Here is a 12,212-nt window from a genome sequence, read left to right as displayed (position 1 = left end):
AGTTATGAAGAGAGATTGGATAGACTGGTTTTCCTTAGAGCAGAGGAGACTGAGGGGGATGTGATTAAGATGGAGAAAATGATGAGGGGGATAGATAGACAGGAAGAAACCTTTCCCCTTGGTGGAGGGGACATAGATGGAGGTTTAGAGGGGATGTGAGGAAAAACCTTTTCACCCAGAGGGTGATGGGAGTCTGGAACTCACTGCCTGAAAGGGTGGTGGGGGCAGAGACCCTCAACGTTTAAGAAGTATTTAGATGTGCACTTGCGATCGCCACGGCTATGGGCCAAGTACTGCAAAATGGGATTAGAATAGCTAGGTGGTTTGTCTTTGACCAGCAGACGCGATGGGCCAAAGGGACTTTTTCTGTGGTTTATACCTCTGGCTATGACTGTGTGCAAGTTATTCATTTATGTCGACTAGAGAAAACACAAATCACTGCTGTTCAACCCAGTTTTCTTGGTTTGAAAATGCGTAAATGGACTTTGTTTCAATAGAAATGGAATCCTTTCCTTTTGCCGAACTCAATGCGCAAAGCAAAAGTAATACTGTCTCGAATTGCCATGGCCAGGGCTGGTATTGTTCTGGACTTGTACTGACTGGTGCAAGAGGCAGACATGATTCATTGGCTCCCGTTTAGCTAATTCAGCTGGGAAACTTCTGAATGCAAAGTAGATTTGAGTATTTAACCTCGGATATCAGTTGGCTGCAACTGCATATCTTGCGGTTTAAAAGCGTGATGAATTGCCCTTTACTGTGCACATTCATGCAGCCTCTTTCGGGCGATACAGAAATGCATTCAAGCTATGTACTCTGTGCAGCTAAATTCAGGGCACCAGCAGCAACTGCATGGCACTCTGTCTGATCAGAAGGCCCATACAGGCCAGCAATACCACAAGTGCATTGGTGGCCTGTGTGATTGAGCTCCCCAGTCCCCTGTAGCTGGAATACAGGGGTGGCCTGCGATGTCAGAGGCGTGGTTGTGACCTCCTGCAGTGGTCTGCTTGTATTTGCCAGTGCCAAGGGTTCTGCCATGCTGAGTCTGTTTGTCCCCGCATTTTAAGTGTACAGCCTTCTGCACCGCCACTCTGTGGCCAGCAGTAGAACTGCGGCTGGTATCCACCAGGCTGTGTAAAAGAACGCGGTCTTGGACTAACAGGCCACAGGTCATGAATTCAAATCCCAGTGTGGCAAGCTGTGGCATTTAAACAGCAGTCCAATCGTTTGTGGGCTAGTACCAGGAAGGAAACAAAAACGCGCACAAGCAAACTGCTGCATTGTTTTAAAAATCTGAACTGGTCTGGCCTGCATGTGACTCAACCTCGCACTTCACTTTTCATGCTTCAGCAAGCCACTCCAATTTCTGAGCACTCACTGTTAGAAGGCCAAACCGCATCCCATGGCCAAATTTGTTTTGGAAACCCTCGATACAGTTAAACACCTGTAAACCAACACAGCATCCTGAAAAAGAACAGAAAAACAAGTGTAACTTGGCTCTTATGGATTTTTCTTTTACAACAGCTAACTTGTAGAAGATGATTTGGTCTCTCATCTTCGAATGTGGCAAGAGTAAGAGACCTGTCTTTATGGTACAAATCTGTTGTGTTCTACTTTAGTAGTGCAGCAGGGACTGATGGGCCACTCCTGTTTCTCTGTCCCAATGTGCGTATCTATTATAAGACAATAAACCATGGCCTGGCTACCTTACTAACACACTTGTATCTGCCCTCACATGTCGCATGCTTTCTGCATTACTCCCCAAAACAAATGAGCATTTGCTCCACTTTTTGCAGCCACTTTACACTGCAATATTCGCTATTTGCACTTGTTCTACAGCATGAAGTGGCAGAAAGGTGGCACTCAGCTGGATCTCCGATCCTGTGTGTTTCTGTGATGCGCTAATGAAATGCAAAGTGCAATTGCCAACAAGCCTCCCCCCTCCAAACATTTTGATAGCGAGTGAACTTGGCTCCCCTAGTGACTTACATAGAACCTTGGCAACCTTCGACGCCATTTATTTTTAAGTTGCATCTGTCTATTCCAGTCACTTGTTTGATATTTTGTGTTTGTAGTCTATGACTGATGTGGTAGGAAACCCGGAGGAGGAGCGCAGAGCAGAGTTCTACTTCCAGCCCTGGGCTCAAGAAGCTGTCTGCAGATACTTCTATTCTAAGGTAAGAATGTGATTAGACTCAGCCGTCACTGGGTGAAGTCTTTGTTTTAATTACTGGACAGTACTTGAACTAAGGACTTGGTGGCACTGTTGAGTTTGAATATTTTCCATTCTTCCACAAACCAGATTTGCCTGGTGCTGATGGGGCTGTATGTCAGTCAGACCTGAAATACACCCCCACCACGTGCGATTGAGTTTGGGCCAGTGTCAACCCTCTTCCTCATCAATGCAGGCCCATAGCACAGGGTTAGATGCAAACTGGCAGTCATGCTCAGAGACAAGAAACGTGGCTGGTTTGTACACTTGCGATTTTTTTTTAAAAGAGGCATTTTGTGAAGTTCTGATGATGTAAAAGTGGGCAAGTCTGTTTGAGGCAACTCAGTCGTAAGTGTAAGTTGTTGGCCCTTGTACAAGCAAGCATTCAGTGGTGTTCCTTTTCTGTATTTGTGCTGGTTTCTTAAGTAACCTCCAGCACATTATAAAATTGTGCCATGATGTGCAGGTGCCAGCATTGGACTGGGGTGGGCACAGTAATAAGTCTCACACCAGGTTAAAGTCCAACAGGTTTATTTGGAATCACGAGCTTTCGGAGCGCTGCTCCTTCTCCACTCACTTGATGAAGGGGCAGTGCTCCGAAAGCACAGAGAGGTCAAACGATCTTTGGTGAGAAGTTCACCCCTCTCCATGCAGGATGCTACAACTGTTACTGGAGATGCCCAGCACCGTGGTTAGCACTGCTGCCTCACAGCTCCAGGGACCCAGGTTCGATTCCTGGCTTGGGTCACTGTCTGTGCGGAGTCTGCACGTTCTCCCCGTGTCTGCGTGGGTTTCCTCCGGGTGCTCCGGTTTCCTCCCACAGTCCAAAAGCTGTGCTGGTTAGGTGGATTGGCCGTGCTAAACTCTCCCTCAGTGTACCCGAACAGGAGTGTGGCGACTCGGGGGTTTTCACAGTAACTTCATTGCAGTGTTAATGTAATTCTTACTTGTGGCTAATAAATACAACTTTAAACTTTAAATCAGTCTGTCCAAGCAGCCAATCACATCAAAGGCTTTCACAGACGAGCAGAAAGCAGCCAATCACATCAAAAGATTTCACAGACGGACAAGCAGGAAGCAAAAACCTTTCCAATACAATCTTTTTACTTCGAACAAATTAATCATTGGGGCATACACATGGGTTGAAGGTAGAAATTAAAATATTAAAAATTAGCTTTAAAAATCTGGGAATTAATTATTTGACAGCACTCCGCGATTATGAATGTATTTTCCGGGCTCATCCTGTTTCTCAAAATCACCCACTGTTTAAAAATCCAATTCCACCTGCTTGGACAGTATTGTGCTCGGAAGTTGAAATTCTCATTGATTCCAGTGGTTGCCGGCTCTGACAGAACCCTGAGCGAGAGCACCGCAACTTTAGGATTTCCGTGCCAATTTGTGGGTGCCCGACATCTTGAAGCTTCAAAGGGGTAATGTGGCAAATGCCAGCAGTTCAGGACACTTCAAAATAGCCAATTCAGTACCTTTGAGGTGTGGCCACTTGTTAAGTACGCGAGGCCACACAATCTATGAATATTAAATGGGCAGTTAATAGCTTGGCCGGTGTTAGTTGAGAGCTAAGTGTTGACCAGGGTGCCAGGAGTCCTCATTGTTTCACTGAATCGTTGGGCCTATGTTTTGAATCTTGCCCCCAGCCATACAGCACTCCCTCAGCCCTGCACTAAGTTGTCATTTTAGATTGTGTTCAAGGCCTGGCGTGAGGTTTGAACCCTGCCTCAGGCAAGAGTGATGCCAACAGAACCAAATTAAGGGCTTCAAAGGTCAGACTGACAAGACACTGAGCAATTGGGACAGATGCAGGACAGGGTAGGACTTACTCAGTTAATGGTAGGGTGTTGGGGAGAGTTACAGAACAAAGAGATCTCGGGGTACATGTTCATAGCTCCTTGAAAGTGGAGTCACAGGTGGACAGAGTGGTGAAGAAGGCATTCGGCATGCTTGGTTTCATCGGTCAGAACATTGAATACAGGAGTTGGGACGTCTTGTTGAAGTTGTACAAGACATTGGTACGGCCACACTTGGAATACTGTGTACAGTTCTGGTCACCCTATTATAGAAAGGATATTATTAAACTAGAAAGAGTGCAGAAAAGATTTATTAGGATGCTACCGGGACTTGATGGTTTGAGTTATAAGGAGAGGCTGGGTAGACTGGGACTTTTTTCTCTGGAGCGTAGGAGGCTGAGGGGTGATCTTATAGTGGTGTATAAAATAATGAGGGGCACAGATCAGCGAGATAGTCAATATCTTTTCCCAAAGGTAGGGGAGTCTAAAACTAGAGGGCACAGGTTTAAGGTGAGAGGGGAGAGATACAAAGGGTCCAGAGGGGCAATTTCTTCACACACAGGGTGGTGAGTGTCTGGAACAAGCTGCCAGAGGTAGTAGTAGAGGCGGGTACAATTTTGTCATTTAAAAAGCATTTAGACAGTTACATGGGTACGATGGGTCTTGAGGGATATGGGCCAAACGCAATTGGGACGAGCTTAGTGGTTTTTTTTTAAAAAGGGCGGCATGGACAAGTTGGGCCGAAGGGCCTGTTTCCATGCTGTAAACCTCTGACTCTATGCAGCATGGGGTGACAGATGTCAATTTTAATGAAGATTTGTCTATAAGTATAACTGAGTTGTCCTTGACAACAGTTATGACCTTTAATTAAAATAATGTTTATTTATTAGTCACAAGTAAGGCTTACATTAACACTGTAATGAAGTTACTGTGAAAATCCCCTGGTCGCCACACTCCGGCACCTGTTCGGGTCAATCCCCCTAACCAGCACGTCTTTCAGACTCTGGGAGGAAACTGGAGCACCCGGAGGAAACCCACGCAGACACGGGGAGAATGTGCAGACTCCACACAGACAGTGATCCAAGCCGGGAATCGAACCCGGGTCCCTGGTGCTGTGAGGCAGCAGTGCTAACCACCGTGCCACCCGTGTCATAAGATCAATTTTCCTACTCCATTTCTGATTGTCACAATGTGGCCAGCTTCCACATTGCTGTTTCTGTTCTCTGGAGTTAACTAAAAAATAAACTGCAACCAGACTCCCAACGCAGAGTTTGAAGTTAATTTATTCGAAAGATTTTTGTTTAAACTGTTGGAAACTGTAGCTTTGAAACATCCGCACACCAGGAGCAGCTGATTGTATCAGTTGTATAGCAACTGATTGGTTGGCTGCAAATATGGTGTTCCCCTTTGCCCGCAGGGGAAGGTAAGTCTAGAGGGTTTCATCTTTGTGTTTAAAAACAGCTACGGTACATTAGCCACTGTATGATTAAGGTGCCATAGGGATCGAAGTGCAACATTGCGTTTAAGTAGCTTGTGGGCCCCAACTGAAGTAACGTTTTGGGAGACCTCTGCTTGTGCTCTGCAAATTATTCCACTTGCTGAGATGTGGCTTCGCATCAGGACCTGTGTGGTATCCTTTATCTCATTTTACCAGATTAGCGTTAATTTTTTTTCCCCCTTCCTCCAGTGCACCTTGCCCAGACAGACATTGTCCATTTTGATGGCAGGGCCTCATTAGGGTCAGAATGGTAGGCTGGATATAGCAACAGGCATAAGCCATTTAACCCCTTGAGCCTCTTCCACCATCCAATGAGACCATGGCTGATCTGTGATTCATGTGTCCCATATCCCTGAATATCTTAGGCTGGTCAAAAGTCTATTAAATTTGTATTTAAAATTAACAATTGCCGCAGTGTCAACTGCCATGTGTAGAAGTCTGTTCCAAACTTCCAAGACCCTTCCTGTGTCAAAGTGTTTACTACTTTGACTCATAGAACAGTACAGCACAGAACAGGCCCTTCAGCCCACGATGTTGTGCCGAGCTTTATCTGAAACCAAGATCAAGCTATCCCACTCCCTATCATCCTGGTGTGCTCCATGTGCCTATCCAATAACCGCTTAAATGTTCCTAAAGTGTCTGACTCCACTGTCACTGCAGGCAGTCCATTCCACACCCCAACCACTCTCTGCGTAAAGAACCTACCTCTCATATCCTTCCTGTATCTCCCACCACGAACCCTATAGTTATGCCCCCTTGTAATAGCTCCATCCACCCGAGGAAATAGTCTTTGAACGTTCGCTCTATCTATCCCCGTCATCATTTTATAAACCTCTATTAAGTCTCCCCTCAGCCTCCTCCGCTCCAGAGAGAACAGCCCTAGCTCCCTCAACCTTTCCTCATAAGACCTACCCTCCAAACCAGGCAGCATCCTGGTAAATCTCCTTTGCACTCTTTCCAGTGTCTCCACATCCTTCTTGTATTGAGGTGACCAGAACTGCACACAATATTCCAAATGTGGTCTCACCAAGGTCCTGTACAGTTGCAGCATAACCCCACGGCTCTTAAACTCAAACCCCCTGTTAATGAACGCCAACACACTATAGGCCTTCTTCGCAGCTCTATCCACTTGAGTGGCAACCTTTAGAGATCTGTGGATATGGACCCCAAGATCTCTCTGTTCCTCCACAGTCTTCAGAACCCTACCTTTGACCCTGTAATCCACATTTAAATTAGTCCTACCAAAATGAATCACCTCATATTTATCAGGGTTAAACTCCATCTGCCATTTTTCAGCCCAGCTTTGCATCCTATCTAGGTCTCTTTGCAGCCTACAACAGCCCTCCACCTCATCCATTACTCCACCAATCTTGGTGTCATCAGCAAATTTACTGATCCACCCTTCAGCCCCCTCCTCTAAGTCATTAAAAATCACAAAGAGCAGAGCACCAAGCACTGATCCCTGTGGCACTCCGCTCGCAACCTGCCTCCAGTCCGAAAATTTTCCATCCACCACCACCCTCTGTCTTCGATCAGATAGCCAATTACCTATCCAATCGGCCAACTTTCCCTCTATCCCACACATCCTTACTTTCATCATAAGCCGACCATGGGGGACCTTATCAAACGCCTTACTAAAATCCATGTATATGACATCAACTTCCCTACCTTCATCAACACACTTAGTTACCTCCTCAAAAAATTCTATCAAATTTGTGAGGCACGACTTGCCCTTCACAAATCCGTGCTGACTATCCCGGATTAATCCGCATCTTTCTAAATGGTCGTAAATCCCATCCCTAAGGACCTTTTCCTTCAATTTACCAACCACCGAAGTAAGACTAACCGGTCTATAATTACCAGGGTCATTTCTATTCCCTTTCTTAAACAGAGGAACAACATTCGCCACTCTCCAGTCCTCTGGCACCATCCCCGTGGACAGTGAGGACCCAAAGATCAAAGCCAAAGGCTCTGCAATCTCACCCCTTGCCTCCCAAAGAATCCTAGGAAACATTTCATCAGGCCCAGGGGACTTATCGACCTTCAGTTTATTCAAAACTGCCAGTACATCCTCCCTCCGAACAACTATTTCCTCCAGCCTATTAGCCTGTAACACCTTCTCTTCCTCAAAAACATGGCCCCTCTCCTTGGTGAACACTGAAGAAAAGTATTCATTCATCACCTCGCCTATCTCGACTGACTCCATACGCAAGTTCCCACTACTGTCCTTGACCGGCCCTTAAACACCTTAAAGACCGACTCCTTAAAGATGTGGCTCTGACCCTTAGATTATGTTTTTGAAACACTAAATTTCTGTGATACCCTCTGCACGTCCACCCGCCCACTTAACTGGGCCCCTCTCTCAGAATCCCTACAATGCAGAAGGAGGCCACTTGGCCCATCGAGTCTGCCGCGACCACAATTCCACCCAGGCCCTATTCCCGTAACCTCTCACATTTACCCTGCGAATCCCCCTGACACTCGGGTCAATTTAACATGGTCAATCAACTTAACCCACACATCTTTGGACACTAAGCGACAACTTAGCATGGCCAATCCACCGAACCTGCACATCTTTGGACTGTGGGAGGAAACTGGAGCACCCAGAGGAAACCCACGCAGACACGGGGAGAACGTGCAAACTCCACACAGACAGTGACCCGATGCCGGAATTGAACCCGGGTCCCTGACACTGTGAGGCAGCAGTGCTAGCCACTGTGCCACCGTGCTGCCCTGGCTCTGGGGTTAAAGATGGTGAATTGAAGACAGGGTGAGAGCTTTAACGGTGCACTTTTACTACTCCTTGTCCAACAGCAACAAAGAGGAACCTAACTTTGGCGTCCCTCAGCCATATCACCAGCCATCTCACACTTCCCAGTTCAATTCAGATATGCCAGTTGGCGTCTTCCGTATGTGATCTTAAATGGGCGAACCTTTGGGCTGCTCTATTATTCACCAAGGAGGCCCGAGAGAACGTAGTGACAGGCAGTGCCCCATTGCCTGCTGATTCTGCCGGAGCCCTCAAAATGCACCCTCAGATTTTGTGTCGCCCTAAAGCTGGATTAGCAACTGATTTTCTCCTTTTCTCATTTGTTTCAGGTGCAGCAGAGACGACAGGAGCTTGAGCAAGCTCTGGGCATCCGTAACACATAAGAGATCTGTGTGGCCTCGTCCCACGAGTGGCAGCAGGTTGACACGAGATGTCTGGGTTCAAGGTTGAACGCAGTTTTATAAGTGCACAAAGATTTCCGTTACAGTATACAAGCTGTAAAACTACATGCATCACTTGCACAAAATAAATCACCGCATAGCCCTTGTACTCCTGAAGTGTTCTTTGCTACCTTTTAGTACAACTGACACGTTCCCTTTATAAAACAGCATAGGATTAGAAAATAAAGTTAGCGTATGTTGGCATTTGGGGAAGTATAAGCCACAAGTGGTGACCTCAGTAACTGTGTAAAATGATATATAAATGACCTAGTCGTACTATTAATAGTGACACATTAGCAAACTAGATCTGACAGATTTTATGTTACACTTGCTTACTTTGCTGCATTCTTTTTTATTTGTAAGTGGCTTTATGTTGGAAGTGGCCAAGTATTTTGACCACAAACTGTGATTCCAGCTCCATCCTTCAACACACGCTTCTTTTTAGCGATGGAGTGTACCTTGATATCCATGAGCCGTGGTATACTTGCAGCAGTATTGGTGCCTGCATGAAGGTGGGTGAGAGCTCCTTTACCCCTTCATGTCAGGACTAAATTATGCCACTTTGCCAACTGTTAGGGGGCCATGTTAGGTTGCAGCATTTTTTTAAAAAACTCAAAAAAATCGCTAGCTTGCAAGTAACATAGACTTATTAATTCCTCGACCTCCAATGCATTCTTCCTTTGTCTTGTTTCTTCTTAAAGTTGTTCTAATTTAGACTGAAAAGATTTCTTTCCTTGTTTCATTTTCTCTGGTTTGAGTTTCATCTCGTTAGTATTTGAGAGCTAAGAAGTTACACGAGTTTAAAAAGAGTTTTACACTCAAATTAATGAATGACTTTTTTTTAAAAAAATCACTCCAGTGCTGCTTTATATAACTGGGTCGAATGTATTTTGTGTTCCTTCTTTATTCCTCCTGACTCCTATTAGAAGTTTCAAGGCCAGAAATGAAGGGATAATTTTGTCTGGCTTTAGACGAGCGAACTGTTGTGTGCAATTCCAATCTAAAGGTGGACATCTGCCTATAGTTGCTTTATCTGATGCATTGATAAAGGTTATTGCATTTGTTCCCTTGTTCATGTATCGTTCGGTTCTTTAACTTTAAAGATTTGTGTGTGCTGTACCCTGAACATCACCCTTGTACTTTTGCATTAGTCTTAATCGAACAATTCTGCTGAATTGTCGTAATAACTGGTGATGTTGGGGAGCTTTTCAGAACGCACTCCAATCTTGATCAAGGCACTAAAATGGTCAGTCAATTTTTTGTCCTTGCCATGTAACCTTTTACCTCTGTGAACATGTATGTAAATCCATGTAGCAGTGATTGCAACCCAATCCGATAGTTGTACAAGCGGCAGCAGTTGGACTCCGTTTTGGAAGAGCGCGGATTCATAGGAGTCAGTATTTTGTAGTGATTTAAAGGTTAATTAGTTTGAAAAAGTGAAGGGGTGACAAACTGATACACAACCATTTGTTGGTCTTTGCAGCAGCATTGTAGCAGCTTCTGTTGATCACGCGTGATCCCTCTCTCATGTGAACCACATTATTAGCCAAGTCGAACTTTGTAACATTGAACTAAATTCCTTCACTTGAGCCCATTATAACTCAATTCTACCATTCAACTTGGAAAGAGTTGAAGCCCCCTTTCAAAGTGGGACAAAGCCGATTTCCCCAGCTCGATACTCGATCGCAAGGATAAATTCTACCAATCCCCATAGTTTGAACAAACGGATGTGTACGCTTTTGATATTCAACAATTGGTCGTGCACTATCCACCTTAGCGGCCAACACTCTTAATGCCCTTTTGTAGCTGCCCAGTGTCTTGTCACTCTATCCAGCTCTCGGTTAGAACGACCGGCTGAGTGTGGGACTAGAGGTGAATGGTTGCAGGAGGGGGCTAACAAAAACATTGTTGTAAATTTAAAAAGTGTGATTAGTGCGGCTAAATAGGATTTCCTATTTTCCCATGACACCCGATGTATTATTTCTGCACCGAAAACTGAAAAGTCCCACAACATTTTTAAATCCCTCATTGATCTGGTTGCCATCTTAGCATTTATTTTAGAATTTGTATTTCCCCCCCTAGAGAGAATCTTTTTGCTTAAAATGTCCCGAGCGCCTCAATGGGTAAGTGTACCCTATGATCTATTTAAGCCATGCAGGAACAGGAAGCTCCCAAGTTCACTTGGTCATTTGCTCTGAGTTGGCCCACTTTGAGTTGGGGTAGGATTGGGGCCCCCGGCAATTGGCCTCAGTGCCCCCAGGCTGGAGGGTGAAAAGCATCAGCCAGATCTCCCGCTCCTGATCACCGCCTGGTCACTTCAGGAGAGTGCTCAAGCGTGGATGTCCACCCCAATCTCATGGTCCTCCATTGTTGTTTACCGCAGTGTTCAGTATCTAAGCTTCCAGGTGGATTGTTGCTTTGAGCAGGGTCGGGGGAGACTGGCAAGCCCCATCAAACCATCGCCTCGGGATGAATGGGTTGGAAGGGGGGGGGGGGGCAGCAGATCATCCAAAATGTCATTGGGTTGAATATGGAAGTGGTAGCAAATGGCTTCCTCCACCAGTAACTGGACCTGTCACCTGAAGATCAATCAGTAACATTTCCAGTGACTTGAAAAATCACACTGCTATTCAATACATAAGCTGAAGCCACTTTATAGAAATGGTTACCGTGTATTTAACAGCTGCGTGACCCCAATCTGTATTGCCTGGTGAACTCAGGCCTATTTTATTTCTGTTCTCCCAAACATAGAAGAAGCAATCTGAAAGTAAATTGGGTTTCAAACTCTTGCCTTCTCTTTCCAAGAATGGTATGCCTGTGGTTAGGATGGGAGTAGTCACTAACAGAAGCTGTATTTAGACAGTTGAACCTCTGCAGTTATTGCTGCAATAAACTGTATTTTTACTGAGTAGTATTTTGAGGGACCAGACTTTTGTACTGTACGCTTGTATGTGTCACTCAGTTTTAATAAAACCTTCAATACAGATTGTTGCTGCCTGATTTACTGGAGTGTACATCTGCATTTAATACTAAATGGGGTGGGGTGGGGTGCGCGCGGCTGGGGGGGTGTGGCATCGTGAGGCTGTTTTGCAAATTCATTCAATTAAACAAAAACCTAACTGAGCTGCAGCTTCAAGTGTTGGCTTCAAGTGTTTTGCAGTAAGTTATCCAATTACAAACGGACAGCTTATGGGAAATTGCAGGAAGTTCCACTGTCGCTGGGTTACTCCAGCAGAGTTTTGGGTTTGTTCCTTTTGTCCTGTATTGACAGATTGCCCACCAACTTGTATGTAAGAAATATTCATTGTTTAGTCGTGAGAAATGAACTGAATTGGTACGAGTGAGAAGCTTAAAAGTGCACTATTTCTTTTGGGACGTTGGCGGTTATAAATTTGTTGAAATCAAATCGGCAATTTATTCCGTTTGCCGCCAATAACTGGTAAATCCAGTTGGTATGTTCTGCCCTCTCAGCTGCGGTAGAACCGCAAGC

At 45.3% G+C, this 12,212-nt stretch overlaps 1 protein-coding gene across 1 annotated transcript in view; it reads left to right on the top strand.

Moving 5' to 3' along the window:
* Nucleotides 1–11,708, top strand: part of LOC144481904 (SWI/SNF-related matrix-associated actin-dependent regulator of chromatin subfamily D member 1) — a 59,718-nt gene extending 48,010 nt beyond the window's left edge. The window contains exons 12-13 of the mRNA XM_078201070.1: nt 2,073–2,174; nt 8,612–11,708. Coding sequence (XP_078057196.1) covers nt 2,073–2,174; nt 8,612–8,665 — 156 coding nt within the window. The 3' untranslated portion in view covers nt 8,666–11,708. The remainder of the gene's footprint in view (nt 1–2,072; nt 2,175–8,611) is intronic.
* The last annotated feature ends 504 nt before the right edge of the window (nt 11,709–12,212 follow it).

The sequence above is a fragment of the Mustelus asterias genome, chromosome X (assembly GCF_964213995.1).
Source record: "Mustelus asterias chromosome X, sMusAst1.hap1.1, whole genome shotgun sequence".
NCBI classification, from domain to species: Eukaryota; Metazoa; Chordata; class Chondrichthyes; order Carcharhiniformes; family Triakidae; genus Mustelus; species Mustelus asterias.
The sequence above is the reverse complement of the archived record's forward strand: the minus strand, read 5'-3'. Positions and strand labels throughout refer to the sequence as shown.